This window comes from Coregonus lavaretus (genome assembly GCF_964263955.1).
Source record: "Coregonus lavaretus genome assembly, chromosome: 19".
In the NCBI taxonomy this organism is placed as follows: Eukaryota; Metazoa; Chordata; class Actinopteri; order Salmoniformes; family Salmonidae; genus Coregonus; species Coregonus lavaretus.
The window spans coordinates 41,509,908-41,527,222 of record NC_140006.1 but is presented as its reverse complement, the minus strand read 5'-3'; the positions used below and the strand labels follow the sequence as shown (position 1 = coordinate 41,527,222).

At 44.7% G+C, this 17,315-nt stretch overlaps 1 protein-coding gene across 3 annotated transcripts in view; it reads right to left on the bottom strand.

The window, feature by feature from the left end:
* Window positions 1-1,140: 1,140 nt before the first annotated feature.
* Window positions 1,141-17,315, bottom strand: part of LOC311146592 (fibroblast growth factor 12-like) — a gene marked incomplete at both ends in the record, with an annotated part of 51,824 nt that continues 35,649 nt past the window's right edge. For all 3 annotated transcript variants that reach the window (XM_084183116.1, XM_084183114.1, XM_084183115.1), the window contains 2 exons: window positions 1,141-1,253; window positions 6,570-6,768. In XM_084183116.1, coding sequence (XP_084039242.1) covers window positions 1,141-1,253; window positions 6,570-6,768 — 312 coding nt within the window. The remainder of the gene's footprint in view (window positions 1,254-6,569; window positions 6,769-17,315) is intronic.

Below are 17,315 nucleotides of genomic sequence, written 5' to 3'. Positions count from 1 at the left end.
AGCTAGATGGCTAATCCAGCTAACGTTGCTTACGTTGACAATGTGTCAAACTATATACTGTATGGATCCACTAAGCTACATTAATCACATGGTTAGGGTTGTAAATTGCTTTCTTTTACCATCTAGTGGTTGAAAAGGTGAAGGGTCAGTGATGAAATGTCACAACTCGTGAACTCGGGTATCTTCATTCTGGACCATGGTTTCCCACTTCTAACTCAGACTTTGAGGGTCATTCAAGTGGTTATTTCCGAGTCGGGAACTCGTATTTCCACATTTCCGACAGCACTCGAACGCACCATAATATGGTAGAGGCCTGCTGTGAGGCTTGGTGGAGCAGCCGCTATATTGCTTTTAGTTTTCTAGTCCTGTAATACCAGAGAGTGTGAGGAGATCAGAAAGGGCTCCAAATTAAGAGTATTGAGACCCACCCAACGTATTTCCTCACCGAAAGGACATCACCTGAGCAAAACCCATCCCACCCACCCACCCACCCATACCTGTTCCTTCCGAGCCCACCAGCGAGCTCTCATACACATTACATTTTTAGCCTCACACCAGTGTATGCAGTGTAAAAGTGCATTCACTGTCACGCAATAAATAAATAAAAACATTTTCAAACTTCTACAGTCTCAAACGAAAAACAGAATAACAATTATACTAAATTGGGATGATGAGTTATCAACACATACATAATATTATTATTATTGGACAACAGTAACACAATTAAGCATGTGAGGGTGCCATAGCATTCATAAAATCAATGCATGGGAAATCAAACGCGTTTAAAGCGAATTTTTCACAGCATAAATTGGAAACGATAGATATTTGTATTGTGAAGAGACCACCATTTCTTTGTCACAGCTTTTTTTCTTCTTTTTTGCATAAAACGTAGGTCAAGTCCTGATTGAAAATGTTTGTAGTCGTTTTTTTTTGTTTCCCTCTGGGTTTATCTTGATATTCGTCTAAAAGATTTTCACAGGCAAGAGTTTTTCGTGGTCTTGGGTGTAGCTCCTCCCCCTCGTGGCGGTCCATCCCTTCAGAGGGCATGGTGGTGAGGGGGGTTTGTGGCCCCTCCCCCCTCTGTTTAAGAGAGGGGGGACAGGGCCCCCTAGTGGCCCCCCCACCTTTGGGGCCCTGCTGCTAGGAATTCTGGTTGACAGCTTTCCCTCCGTTCATGGTGGGAGTCCCTGAGTTCTTCCTGGAGCGCTGTTTCTCCTCGATCTCATGCAGCGATGGCTCCCTGTACATACACACTGCAGACAGTGTATGTAGTAGAGGACGAAGCAGGAAGCAGGAAGCAGGAAGCAGGAAGCAGAGGGGAACATGGAGGATAAATAATGAGGAGATAGATGGGCAGACAGAGAGACAAAGTCAGATCGAGCTCAGGGACTCCCACAGAGTGTATGAAGTTGCTCATGGAACCTGTTCTGAAATAAAATATTGAATACATTTCCTTAAATATTCAACGTCCTGTGTTGGGTGCTTAGTTTTTCTCCATTGATATGTTGTAAGCAGGGGTTGGAACCGATAATATTTAGTTCTGTTCCACTGCTCTGACCAGCAAAAGAAAGTTCTGAACCGATTCGAACCCCAAACAAATAACAATTTATATTGCTCCTTTCTGTTCATTTTTAAACCTCTTAAATCAATTTTTTTAAACATTTAGCTCGACATTAAATTACTTCACCAATGGATAGAACAGCTTGCTATGGAGCGGGTAAGCTACGTATATACATTAGACAGACAAGTGTGGTGTAGGGTGTGGCATAGGGCTGACATTTTGCAGGTGAGGAGAGCTCTGGGCATGAAGCACTGGGCATCTTGTTGTTATGACATGCATTTTCTGAATTAGGCCCACAGAATTATACCTATGAAGGGAGTGGCTTCTACAGTGAGGGAAAAAAGTATTTGATCCCCTGCTGATTTTGTACGTTGGCCCACTGACAAAGACATGATCAGTCTATAATTTTAATGGTAGGTTTATTTGAACAGTGAGAGACAGAATAACAACAAAAACATCCAGAAAAACGCATGTCAAAAATGTTATAAATTGATTTGCATTTTAATGAGGGAAATAAGTATTTGACCCCTCTGCAAAACATGACTTAGTACTTGGTGGCAAAACCCTTGTTGGCAATCACAGAGGTCAGATCTTTCTTGTAGTTGGCCACAAGGTTTGCACACATCTCAGGAGGGATTTTGTCCCACTCCTCTTTGCAGATCTTCTCCAAGTCATTAAGGTTTCGAACCTGACGTTTGGCAACTCGAACCTTCAGCTCCCTCCACAGATTTTCTATGGGATTAAGGTCTGGAGACTGGCTAGGCCACTCCAGGACCTTAATGTGCTTCTTCTTGAGCCACTCCTTTGTTGCCTTGGCTGTGTGTTTTGGGTCATTGTCATGCTGGAATACCCATACACGACCCATTTTCAATGCCCTGGCTGAGGGAAGGAGGTTCTCACCCAAGATTTGACGGTACATGGCCCCGTCCATCGTCCCTTTGATGCAGTGAAGTTGTCCTGTCCCCTTAGCAGAAACCCCCCCCCCCCAAAGCATAATGTTTTCACCTCCATGTTTGACGGTGGGGATGGTGTTCTTGGGGTCATAGGCAGCATTCCTCCTCCTCCAAACACGGCGAGTTGAGTTGATGCCAAAGAGCTTGATTTTGGTCTCATCTGACCACAACACTTTCACCCAGTTCTCCTCTGAATCATTCAGATGTTCATTGGCAAACTTCAGACGGCCCTGTATATGTGTTTTCTTGAGCAGGGGGACCTTGCGGGCGCTGCAGGATTTCAGTCCTTTACGGCGTAGTGTGTTACCAATTGTTTTCTTGGTGACTATGGTCCCAGCTGCCTTGAGATCATTGACAAGATCCTCCCGTGTAGTTCTGGGCTGATTCCTCACCGTTCTCATGATCATTGCAACTCCACGAGGTGAGATCTTGCATGGAGCCCCAGGCCGAGGGAGATTGACAGTTATTTTGTGTTTCTTCCATTTGTGAATAATCGCACCAACTGTTGTCACCTTCTCACCAAGCTGCTTGGCGATGGTCTTGTTGCCCATTCCAGCCTTGTGTAGGTCTACAATCTTGTCCCTGACATCCTTGGAGAGCTCTTTGGTCTTGGCCATAGTGGAGAGTTTGGAATCTGAGGTCAACATTCACAAGGCCGCAGGGCCAGACGGATTACCAGGACGTGTACTCCGAGCATGTGCTGACCAACTGGCAAGTGTCTTCACTGACATTTTCAACATGTCCCTGACTGAGTCTGTAATACCAACATGTTTCAAGCAGACCACCATAGTCCCCGTGCCCAAGGACTCTAAGATAACCTGCCTAAATGACTACCGACCCGTAGCACTGACGTCTGTAGCCATGAAGTGCTTTGAAAGGCTGGTCATGGCTCACATCAACAGCATTATCCCAGAAACCCTAGACCCACTCCAATTTGCATACCGCCCCAACAGATCCACAGATGATGCAATCTCTATTGCACTCCACACTGTCCAAAAGACTTCTCAACAGCTTTTACCCCCAAGCCATAAGACTCCTGAACAGCTAATCATGGCTACCTGGACTATTTGCACTGCCCCCCCACCCCATCCTTTTTACGCTGCTGCACTGTTGGTTAAGGGCTGTAAGTAAGCATTTCACTGTAATGTCTGCACCTGTTGTATTCGGCGCATGTGACCAATAAAATTTGATTTGATTTGATTGATTGCTTCTGTGGATAGGTGTATTTTATACAGGTAAAAAACTGAGATTAGGAGCACTCCCTTTAAGAGTGTGCTCCTAATCTCAGCTCGTTACCTGTATAAAAGACACCTGGGAGCCAGATATCTTTCTGATTAAGAGGGGGTCAAATACTTATTTCCCTCATTAAAATGCAAATCAATTTATAACATTTTTGACATGCGTTTTTCTGGATGTTTTTGTTGTTATTCTGTCTCTCACTGTTCAAATAAACCTACCATTAAAATTATAGACTGATCATTTATTTGTCAGTGGGCAAACGTACAAAATCAGCAGGGGATCAAATACTTTTTTCCCTCACTGTATGAAGGAACTTTGAATGTCTTTGAACTTCAGAGAGTTGGCATAACTCACATTGGACCAGAGCTAGCCCTTGATCATGACTCTCAGTTCCATTACATTACACATAATGCCGCTTTGAGTTTTCAAGAGCTAGACCAGAGCTAGCTAACAAGCTAGCTAACAAGCTGTGTGTGCAGAGAGGCACCAGAATTCAAATAAAAACACGTCTTACCTTTTTGTAGTTAATAAATCCAATGTGAAACGTGATGACTATAGTATCCTTAACTAATATTGAAAAAGTTAATCCATTGTTCTCTGACGAAAAATCTCTCTCCCTAATTTCTGAATCACGCCTGTAATGTCAGCGCATATTGCGTCATGATTGCAAGGTGTCCCGATATATTTTCCAACTGTCCTGTTATCTGCTTTTAATGTCCATTTTAGAATGCCCTTCTAGCCAATCAGAAACGAGTATTCAACAATGTTGTGGTATAATTCAATATTAAACTGATTTATGGCAATAGACAGATTATGCAATAGTAATGTAACCACCTTCCTCTGCTTATCTTAAATTGGTATAAGATCAAAATCAAAGTAAGCATACGGTGATTAAAACACCTGGTTTTCTGAGCAATCTTTGAATTCCATGTAAACGCCTTAAATGGCGTTCCAGCGGTGTATTTGATCTGCTCATGTGCTACCACCAGCCGAGCGAGCCTCCCTCTTTAGCACGAGTGAAGTGAGTTTGGAACAACTGAATGTATGCGTCTTATAAGTAGTTTTCGCATACAAACTGTATATGTCCGAATTCAGAATCAAATATGCTTCCCAAAAATAACATGGTCGCTGTGGTAGAACGTTTATTTTGATTGCCGATCTTCTGCATTTATCAGTGCCATCAGGTAGCCTGATTTCAGATGTGTCCATGGAAACAGGATTAATAGGGAAATCATTTTTCTTGCAAAGCATGTAAACATTTTAATCAAATTATTATATTAATCTGACTATTCACAATAATCACATTATTGTGCGCATGTAACCATACTCAGTGAGAGTTTTGCGTATGGCGCTTTGTTGCATTTTTTTTTTGTGGGACTGGAAAAAAAAATACCCAGAACGTAAAATAACGTTATTAACCGGTTCCCATGCTTTTAAAATACGGTTCTGTTCCGGAAGAGTATAGATCACTTTCGTTCTCGGTTCTGGTTCTGGTTTCTTGAAAGATTCTGTTATTTTCCGGTTTTCTGTTCTGTTCCCTGAACCGGTTCCAACCCCTGGTTTTAGGCCATTTTGAGAGCTTGGTGGAGTATAAGGTACTGCTGGGATGCCTACTAATGGCATTGTCCAGGTTTTTAACAGTAGTTACTCAGGTCCTTTATACACAGTTTATAAAGTATAGTGCTTCTTAAGAACTATACTTTAGTCTAATATAGATAAGTATCTATATTAAACAGCTTATACATTATCTTATAAACCAGCAATAAATCATTTAAAAGGCCCAGTGCAGTCCAAAAACGTCATTTTCCTGTGCTTTAGATATATTTCCACACTCTGACGTTGGAAATAATACTGTGAAATTGTGAAAATGACGATAATGCCCTTTCAGTGTAACAGCTGTTTTGGCAGGAGGGAGTTTTGATGACATCCATGGTGTAAATGCCATCACCATGCAGTAAATTAGTTAATAGACCAATAAGAAAGAGAATTCCAAACCTCTGCCAATAACAGCTAATTTTCAGTTTTCCCCTCCCCACTCAAACCCCTCCCAGACAGTCCTAGCTAAATTCTTTCTTGAGAAATAGTTTTTTGCTAAGAAGCTTTTCTTGCTCTCTTTTTGACTATTGTAATGGAAAACAATCACGGCAAGGTACCAGAAATGATTCGATATTGAGATATAAAAACAACGTCTGCATTGGACCTTTAAAAAGTAACTAGCTTACTGATATTTAAAAATGTGTGAATAAAAAATTAACAAAAATGGTGGGCAGACCATTTCTAAATACCTTATGAAATGATTTATTACTGGACATAATTATAAAACATTATCCACTTTTGTGAGTATTCCATTGGTTCCATTGGTTCCATTGTAAATCAAAAGCAGCTAAATGATTGGACAACATAGGTCCAACACTATCTCCCAGGGGCCTTGTTTATGAAACGTTTTATACTGCAATTTGGCATGAGGAACATTTTTGCGCCAGTGTGAGAAAATGCAATTTTGTCAAATGTGTATACACTACTAATGTTGTGTATAACACATAGAAGCATGTTTCATTTATAAATCATGACATTTCATGCAAAAATCCAAGTAACTCATGAAATTTCCAATGTGAAGTTCAAGATTTATAAATCCCAATGTTACCGTGGATTTCATCGTACGCACAATGTACGATCAAATCTGTGCGTGAGAACATTTTATAAACGAGACCCCTGATTTCACCATACAGGGCTTTAATCGGCTTACTCCAGGTGATCGGAACCTGCAAAAAAAACAATAACACAGATGAGATGACCGATACATTCAGATGCCTTACCTTCAATGGGCCTGGGGACAAAGTGTGAGGAGGGCTTGGTCTTCTTGACCCTGTTCCCCTTCATGACCTGGCCTTCCTTGGTGAGGCCCAGGAACCAGGCCCGACCGGACTCCTGCTGCCGGTACACAGTGGACGAGTAGATCACGTAGTAATTCTCAAACACCGACTCCTTAAACTTGCACTCCGGCGTGAACATTTCCTGTTTTGGTGCCAAACAACAGAGGGAGTTTGTTGTTACAGTAATGTTCATGAAGTCGGGTCAAAGTTCAGGAAGTCGGATCATGGTCAGTAGGGCACACCGACGCAAAACATTTTGTAACAGGAAATTGAAATCTGTGTACATATTGAACAAGGTCAGATTTCACTCTCACGTTTCAAACTATTTTCTCCCCACTGAACATGACGAGGTATGTGAGGGTTGTTATTGCGGTAACGAGATGGGTTGAGTTACGAGACGGTGGTGATGGTGATCCACAGGACGTACGACAGACAAAACGGACACAGGTCAACAAATGAAGGAGAGATGAGGAATTGCTGTGGATGATATTGTTTTGAGGAGGATATTGTGTGTAATGTGTGTTGACTAGGTTTGTTTGGGTTCCTTTGGATTGGCGTATCGGACTGTGTGTGGTCCAGGTGAATGAGTTTGTTTGGAAATGCTGGGCTGCCTTAAGTGATTTGGCAGTGTGTGTGTGTGTGTGTGTGTGCGTTTGTGTGTGGTGATATTTCATTCAACTCTGTCTCCTCCGGGGTTATGTGCCCTTTTAAGGTTGTCCCTTTGACTGACAGCCTAATTCTGCTCACTGCTGGAGGTGTTCCACAGGCAAACTTGTTTGTGTGTGTGTGTGTTTGTGTGTGTGTGTGTGTGTTTGTTGTTTGTGTGTGTGTGTGTGTGTGTGTGTGTGTGTTTGTGTGTGTGTGTAATAGAGTCAGATAGATATGCATGTTTGTGCATTCTTGCCTGAATATTAATACTCAATATGCGAATAGGTATACAGTACAGGTATGTGAACATTCATGTGTTTGTGTGTGTGTATGTCTGTGTGCGCGAGACTGTATGGGCCAGCTCTATCTCTCACACTTAGTGTGAGTGCTCGTTTATAACACCCAGCGATGTTCGACACACAGCCCCAGTGTGAAGGACTCAGGGTACGTGCAGGGCATGTAAGCCGGTCAGCGGGGGTGTGACTGTGGACAGGCCGCAGTGGGGAGTTGGAGAGACCGGTTTTATCTCGACCTGATGACACAATGTCTGAGAGCAGATGTCTCTCTATGTGGGAGGTTGTGGGGTCACATCCCTCTCGGTGTGGGAGGTATTGGGGTCACATCCCTCTCTGTGTGGGAGGTCGTGGGGTCACATCCCTCTCTGTGTGAGAGGTCGTGGGGTCACATCCCTCCTGTCCCACAATGGGCGACTCAGCCAGCGTTCCTCCACCTCCATCTCCCCCTTCCCCCATCTCTGCCAAGGCCCCCTCACACCTTGCTCCCACACCCCCTCACCCTTCTTCCTTTGCCGACCACACTGGCATGTTCCAGAATCCCCTCCAAACTTGGCCACAAGGACATCACTCTGTTAATGTCTGTTAGGCCTGTAAGCTTAGAGGGGAAGTTATACGGTGCGTAGGAGGCTTTGCTGTTGGAAAGATAGAGGTATGTTACAGTGTGTGTAATCTTGTGTGTGGTTGAATGGATAGTGAACGGGAGGGTGATGCAGGTGAGAGACTGTTAGGATATGAGCATACATCACACACAAGTTTGTGGGGAGAAACACTGATATAAAAAATAGATAAGAACACAAAGTCGTATGAACACACACACACACACACACAGTTCTTCTGCTGTGCTAACAGTTGGCTCCTCTGCCAGGAACGTATAACGAAGAGAAGCAGCTACTGGATCACTGAGGAGGAGGAGGAGGAGGAGGAGGAGGAGGAAGAGGAGGAAGAGGAGGAGGAGGAGGAGGAGGAGAGGGAGGAGGAGGAAGAGGAGGAGGAGGAGGAGGAGGTGGAAGAGGAGGAGGAGGAGGAGGAGGCGGAGGTGGAGGTGGAAGAGGAGGAGGAGGAGGAGGAGGTGGAGGAGGAGGAAGAGGAGGAGGAGGAGGAGGAAGAGGAGGATGAGGAGGAGGAAGAGGAGACACCACCCACCACCTTTCAGAGGTAACAGGCTGTGCTTAGAGGGTGTAAACTGATTAAAAGGACGCTAATTTATATTCCACCCCGATTCTGAAGGAGAAGCAAAGAAGTTGTTAGTGAATCTGGGCACGCGAGAGGGCTCTCACGCGCCTCCATTACGGGTCTCTAGGGCAGGATAAACAAGCTGGGGGGACTAGCACAGAGCCTAGTGGACAAACAGTGGAGAGCAAACAACACAGACAGGAAAGAGATCAATACATGCGGAGCATCATTTTAAAATGTACATTATATGCAAAAACGATTCTGACTGATGCGTAGATATACACAGAGCATGTGGTTGACCAAGCCCACAGTAACATGGTAGGCCACGCACACAGTAACATGGTAGGCCACGCACACAGTAACATGGTTGTAAGTCGCTCTGGATAAGAGCGTCTGCTAAATGTCGTAAATGTAAATGTAAATGTAGGCCAGGCACACAGTAACATGGTAGACCAATCACACAGTAACATGGTAGACCTAGCACACAGTAACATGGTAGGCCAGGCACACAGTAACATGGTAGACTTAGCACACAGTTACATGGTAGACCAATCACACAGTAACATGGTAGACCAAGCACACAGTAACATGGTAGACAAGGCACACAGTAACATGGTAGACCTAGCACACAGTAACATGGTAGGCCACGCACACAGTAACATGGTAGACCAATCACACAGTAACATGGTAGACCTAGCACACAGTAACATGGTAGACCAATCACACAGTAACATGGTAGACCAATCACACAGTAACATGGTAGACCACGCACACAGTTACATGGTAGACTTAGCACACAGTTACATGGTAGACCAATCACACAGTAACATGGTAGACCAATCACACAGTAACATGGTAGACCACGCACACAGTAACATGGTAGACAAGGCACACAGTAACATGGTAGACCTAGCACACAGTAACATGGTAGGCCACACACACAGTAACATGGTAGACCTAGCACACAGTAACATGGTAGACCACGCACACAGTAACATGGTAGACCAATCACACAGTAACATGGTAGACCTAGCACACAGTAACATGGTAGACCACGCACACAGTAACATGGTAGACCAATCACACAGTAACATGGTAGACCAATCACACAGTAACATGGTAGACCACGCACACAGTTACATGGTAGACCTAGCACACAGTTACATGGTAGACCTAGCACACAGTAACATGGTAGACCACGCACACAGTAACATGGTAGACCAAGCACACAGTAACATGGTAGGCCACGCACACAGTAACATGGTAGGCCACACACACAGTAACATGGTAGACCACGCACACAGTAACATGGTAGACCTAGCACACAGTAACATGGTAGACCACGCACACAGTAACATGGTAGGCCACACACACAGTAACATGGTAGACCACGCACACAGTAACATGGTAGACCTAGCACACAGTAACATGGTAGACCTAGCACACAGTAACATGGTAGACCACGCACACAGTAACATGGTAGACCTAGCACACAGTAACATGGTAGACCAATCACACAGTAACATGGTAGACCTAGCACACAGTAACATGGTAGACCACGCACACAGTAACATGGTAGACCTAGCACACAGTAACATGGTAGACCAGGCACACAGTAACATGGTAGACCTAGCACACAGTAACATGGTAGACCAAGCACACAGTAACATGGTAGACCTAGCACACAGTAACATGGTAGACCAGGCACACAGTAACATGGTAGACCTAGCACACAGTAACATGGTAGACCAGGCACACAGTAACATGGTAGACCTAGCACACAGTAACATGGTAGACCACGCACACAGTAACATGGTAGACCTAGCACACAGTAACATGGTAGACCACGCACACAGTAACATGGTAGACCAAGCACACAGTAACATGGTAGACCAGGCACACAGTAACATGGTAGACCTAGCACACAGTAACATGGTAGACCACGCACACAGTAACATGGTAGACCTAGCACACAGTAACATGGTAGACCAGGCGCACAGTAACACGGTAGACCACGCACACAGTAACATGGTAGACCTAGCACACAGTAACATGGTAGACCAGGCGCACAGTAACATGGTAGACCAAGCACACAGTAACATGGTAGACCAATCACACAGTAACATGGTAGACCTAGCACACAGTAATATGGTAGACCACGCACACAGTAATATGGTAGACCACAAAGGGGAAGAGAATGTAGAGTTGTTTTTGGAGAATCCAGTTCAGTATACATCCAGTTCAATTGAATCCAGTTCAGTATACACAGACTGAGAGTGAATCCGGTTCAGTTTAAACAGACTGAGAGTGAATCCAGTTCAGTTTAAACAGACTGAGAGTGAATCCAGTTCAGTTTAAACAGACTGAGAGTGAATCCAGTTCAGTATACACAGACTGATAGTGAATCCGGTTCAGTTTAAACAGACTGAGAGTGAATCCAGTTCAGTTTAAACAGACTGAGAGTGAATCCAGTTCAGTTTAAACAGACTGAGAGTGAATCCAGTTCAGTGTAAACAGACTGAGAGTGAATCCAGTTCAGTTTAAACAGACTGAGAGTGAATCCAGTTCAGTGTAAACAGACTGAGAGTGAATCCAGTTCACTCACCAATAGAAAATCCTGTGTTAGCCTATACCTTTCCTCCGGCTTTGGAACTCCCCTCCTCACGTTGAAACCATACAGCAATTGAAACCACATCAGAGTCTGAATTTAAAGGCCATTCAATTTAATCTGGATCTGAAACTAGATTTGGGACGTGGGTTGATCTGAATCCCCTCTACTCAGGATCTGTCTGACAGTTCATTACTATTGCAGCTCGGCGCTGCACCACTTCAGTCTAGACAGCAACCTCGGTCACAATGGAAGTGTGGAAAGGACACAGAACCCACCCACAAAAAAGGACATACATTACACAGTTACTGAGCAAACACACACACACACACACACACACACGAAAACAGATACAAGCGCATACACAGACACAGAACACACACATGCACAAGGATATGTCCGTACACACACACACACACACACACTCACAATTTACAGCAAGAACAATTCTTTTTTATGGGGCTCCCTTTGAGAGAGAATGAAATGAATAATTCTGTTCCAGTGTTCTCTCTCTAACAGAAGGCCACCAGGCTACATCTCATTAGTAGACACAACACGGTCTCATCAGTTTATTAGACTGCAGTGCCCTTCACAGTAATCATCTCCATTGCACCCACACACATCAGTCTTTGGTTGGAAAACAGAGACACTGCACAGCACTCTCTCGGAAGTAACACATTTCTGTTCTCATTTGCGGTGTGGCGGCCCCGTCCATAAAAAGAAAAACTGGAGTCAAACCCTTCGCCTCTTCTCCTCTCCTCCCCTCATTCACTTCCTCCCCACAGCCTCCATTCTCTCTCTCCTCCTCTCTGTTCCTCCTCTCTGGTTTTACTGAGGCTTGGGAGAGAAACAATGAGAACCCTTTAGACGCCATTTAGAAGGCCAGGTACAACGGGACAGATGCAGGGCGGAATTATCAGGAGTGTGTGTATATGCAGTATATGCGTGTGAGGATGTCAACGTGTGTGTGTGTGTGTGTGTGTGTGAGTGTGAGCGTGAGTGTGAGTGAGTGTGTGTGTGTGTGTGTGTGAGTGTGAGTGTGTGAGTGTGAGTGTGAGTGTGAGTGAGTGTGTGTGTGTGTGTGTGTGTGTGTGTGTGTGTGTGTGTGTGTGTGTGTGAGTGTGAGTGTGAGTGTGAGTGTGAGTGTGTGTGTGAGTGTGAGTGTGTGTGTGTGTGTGTGTGTGTGTGTGTGTGTGTGTGTGTGTGTGTGTGTGTGTGTGTGTGTGTGTGTGTGTGTGTGTGTGTTTATGCTGGCATGTGCCTGATTGTGTTTGTGAACAAGTGTGTCTGAGTGCTTGAGGGATATACTGTATGCGTTATGTAAAGCTTTGCGTGTACGAGGCTTCACTTTCCCGTGTGCATGTATGTTGCTCGAGTGTGTAAGTGTGCGTGCGCTCTGTCCCTTAGTTAAAGATAGAGACGTTTAAAATACAGAGAGAGAGAGTGGTTACAGCTAGGCTGGAAAGTAGGTCACAGTGAGTGTTATAAATAATGGAGATCTCCTCACTGGAGCTGAACCCCCACGCACCCCAGCTCTCAACACTCAATACCAGCACTCAACACCAGCTCTCAACACTCAACCCCAGCTCTCAACACTCAACACCAGCTCTCAACACTCAAACCCAGCTCTCACCACTCAACACCAGCTCTCAACACTCAATACCAGCACTCAAACCCAGCTCTCACCACTCAACACCAGCTCTCAACACTCAACACCAGCTCTCAACACTCAACACCAGCTCTCAAATCTCAACCCCAGCTCTCAACACTCAACCCCAGCTCTCAACACTCAACACCAGCTCTCAACACTCAACACCAGCTCTCAACACCAGCTCTCAACACTCAACCCCAGCTCTCAACACTCAACACCAGCTCTCAACACTCAACCCCAGCTCTCAACACTCAACCCCAGCTCTCAACACTCAACACCAGCTCTCAACACTCAACCCCAGCTCTCAACACTCAACACCAGCTCTCAACACTCATCACCAGCGCTCAACACTCAACACTAGCATTACACCCATGGCAACAGTCTTATAATCCATTCCATATCAGCATCAACATGCCACATGACCCTCCAAACAAACACTGAACACCACCAGTCAAGTCAAGGCTAGAAACCAACCCAACATCAACATTGCTGATCATCGTTCTTGATTCGAAGTCCATAGACTGTAGGAGACCAACACTAGCTACAGTACTCAACATTCGGAACTACGTAATTTGGCATCCACACCGCACTGACTGAGAGAGTCAATACTTAACACTTCCAACCTATGCAGTACTCAACATTACACACAAAAAGTTAACGTCCTTAAAATTTGAAATATGAGAAGTAGTGATATTATGAATATTTAACAACCTGGTGAATGCACAGAATCAAACCAACTATTCTGCCACCTTCTCTCTGTTTAACAGCTGACATGATGTAATTTGTGTTCTAAGGTGGAACTGTTTTTCTTGAGCATTGCAGCAAGTACTGCTATTTCCCAAACACCTTAAATACACACACCCCTCTGAGAAAATGTCATTATATATATTTTTTACAACAGTACAACATCCCACTCACCTGGCAGTGATTTTGGCACATATTTTACTTGCCAGCTCTGAAAAATGCAAGCCTCTGGCCTGAGGGTTTCCTTCCCTGGGGTGTTCCCAATTACCAACTGGAAGGGAGGCCTGAGGGTTTCCTTCCCTGGGGTGTTCCCAATTACCAACTGGAAGGGAGGCCTGAGGGTTTCCTTCCCTGGGGTGTTCCCAATTACCAACTGGAAGGGAGGCCTGAGGGTTTCCTTCCCTGGGGTGTTCCCAATTACCAACTGGAAGGGAGGCCTGAGGGTTTCCTTCCCTGGGGTGTTCCCAATTACCAACTGGAAGGGAGGCCTGAGGGTTTCCTTCCCTGGGGTGTTCCCAATTACCAACTGGAAGGGAGGCCTGAGGGTTTCCTTCCCTGGGGTGTTCCCAATTACCAACTGGAAGGGAGGCCTGAGGGTTTCCTTCCCTGGGGTGTTCCCAATTACCAACTGGAAGGGATGCTCCAGAGGTGTTGTATAATTTCAGCCAGTAGCAAAAACCGGTCCGCAAATGTTTTTGTGTGCAATTTGTACAATACGTTAAACAAGTGCTTAAGATCCTGGACTTAATCTTGTATGAAACCACAGATAGGTCACTCTGATTTTGTACTTTATTATTTAACCCTTATTTTACCAGGTAAGTTGAGGTGCACGTAGTTACACTAAACACTACATTTTGGAACCACAAATGATCTCCAGGACTATAACCAATCTCAGAATATAAGGGAGGGGAGGGGAGGGGAGGGGAGGGGAGGGGAGGGGAGGGGAGGGGAGGGGAGGGAGTGAGGGGAGGGGGGGTGAGGGAGGGGAGGGAGGGAGGGAGGGAGGGAGGGAGGTGGAGGATGGAAGTTGGCTTGCCAGTGCAATGATGGTGCTGTTTTATCTCTGCTTCTGAGAGAGAGAGAGAGAGAGAGAAAGAGCGATAGAGAGAGAGAGAGAGAGAGAGAGAGAGAGAGCGAGAGAGAGAGAGAGAGAGAGAGAGAGAGAGAGAGTGAGAGTGAGAGTTTGTGAGAGAGAGAGATGAAGTAGTGTTATTTGTAAAGAGCTGTTAGGAACCACGTTTTATCATTCTCTCTCCTTATCCTCCTTCCATTACTGTGATAAACGTCACTTCATCCGTTACATGTGAAGTGTCTCATTGGTGGCAGCATAAACAGCATGCATAATGACTAGGGAGGTCGGAGCCAATCAGAGGTCAAGTTGACTAGGGAGGTCGGAGTCAATCAGAGGTCAGGTTGACTAGGGAGGTCGGAGTCAATCAGAGGTCAAGTTGACTAGGGAGGTCGGAGCCAATCAGAGGTCAGGTTGACTAGGGAGGTCGGAGCGAGAGCAGGGGTGAAAGTAAGGTGGTACGGTCCGGTATGGCGTCCCGGCAAAATAAATAGTGGGGGTACGTCGTACCGGTAAAATAAATAGTGGGGGCACGTCATACCGGTAAAATAAATAGAGGGGGTATGTCGTACCGGTAAAATAAATAGAGGGGGTATGTCGTACCGGTAAAATAAATAGAGGGGGTATGTCGTACCAGTAAAACAAATAGTGGGGGTACGTCGTACCGGTAAAACATGAGCCTATCACAATAATGAAAACAAAATGTCAAGATTACACCATTATTTATCATTACCACGTGTCAGAGGCATGAAACATGAGCGAATGGACTTGAAAATGGACTTGACATTTTTTTTATTTCCCATGATGCACGACTGGAAAGATGGGCTGCTCCATATGGCCTGGGAGAGCTTTCTCCTCTGTTGAATTAAAATGGGTCTTTCTACCACTACTGTAAAAGCTGTTCATGGCTTCTAAAAGATTCCTCGTCCTCTTTGTAGAAAGGAAAACATGTGCGCTCCGGCCCATTAAAAGTGATGATGAAGCGTTGTGTAGCAGAGCCTTTAAACTGCTGTTTGACACTGGGGTTAAAGTCTGTCTGGCTGCCAAGATGAAGGCAATTGGAATGTTATAAGATGACTGACTATAGGGGAGATGCCGGAGAGATTTAGTTCCACTGTCATGAACTCTGTAAATTAGCTGTGCGTTGAGCTAATGTCAATATTAAATTACTGTTTAATTAATTAACTGTAATGTAATGTAATGTAATGAACTGTAACGTAATATAATAAACTGTAATGTAATGTAATGCACGTGTGATGTACACACTAATGTGTGACTTGTTTGCATTTTAGTCCAAGTCTTTTTGTACTGGTTGGTGTGTTTGTACTGGTTGGTGTGTTTGTACTGGTTGGTGTGTTTGTACTGGTTGGTGTGTTTGTACTGGTCGGTGTGTTTGTACTGGTCGGTGTGTTTGCACTGGTTGGTGTGTTTGTACTGGTTGGTGTGTTTGTACTGGTTGGTGTGTTTGTTTTTTATTTAAATGTTTTATTTAACCTTTATTTAACCAGGTAAGCCAGTTGAGAACAAGTTCTCATTTACAACTGCGACCTGGCCAAGATAAAGCAAAGCAGTGCGATAAAAACAACAACACAGAGTTACATATGGGGTAAAACAAAACATAAAGTCAAAAATACAACAGAAAAAATATATACAGTGTGTGCGAATGTAGTAAGTTATGGAGGTAAGGTAATAAATAGGCCATAGTGCAAAACAGTTACAATTTCGTATAATACTGGAATGATAGATGTGCAAAAGATGATGTGCAAATAGAGATACTGGGGTGCAAAGTACGATAGAGCTCTGCAGGCTATCTCTACAGTAGATTGCAACCCCACCCCCTTTGGCAGTTCTATCGAGACGGAAAATGTTGTAGTTGGGGATGGAAATTTCTGAATTTTTGGTGGCCTTCCTAAGCCAGGATTCAGACACTGCTAGAACATCAGGGTTGGCGGAGTGTGCTAGCGCAGTGAATAACTAAAACTTAGGAAGGAGGCTTCGGATATTAACGTGCAAGAAACCAAGGCTTTTACGATTACAGAAGTCAACAAATGATAACGCCTGGGGAGTAGGAGTGATACTGGGGGCTACAGGGCCTGGGTTAACCTCTACATCACCAGAGGAACAGAGGAGGAGTAGAATAAGGATATGGCTAAAGGCTTTAAGTACTGGTCTTCTAGTGTGTTGGGTACAGAGAAAAAAAGGGGCAGGTTTCCGGGCGTTGTAGAATAGATTCAGGGCATTATGTACAGAAAAGGATATGGAAGGATAGGAGTACAATGGAGGTCAACCTAAGCGTTGGGTAACGATGAAGGAGATAGCATCACTGGAGGCACCGATTGAGTCGGTCTCTGCATGTATGGGGGGTGGGACAAAAGAGCTATCTAAGGCAGGTTTAGCTGGGCTGGGGGATCTACAGTGAAATAGTACAATAAGAAATAAGCGAAACAGCAATAAGCAAGGCATATTGACATGGGAGAGAGGCATAAAGCAATCACAGGTG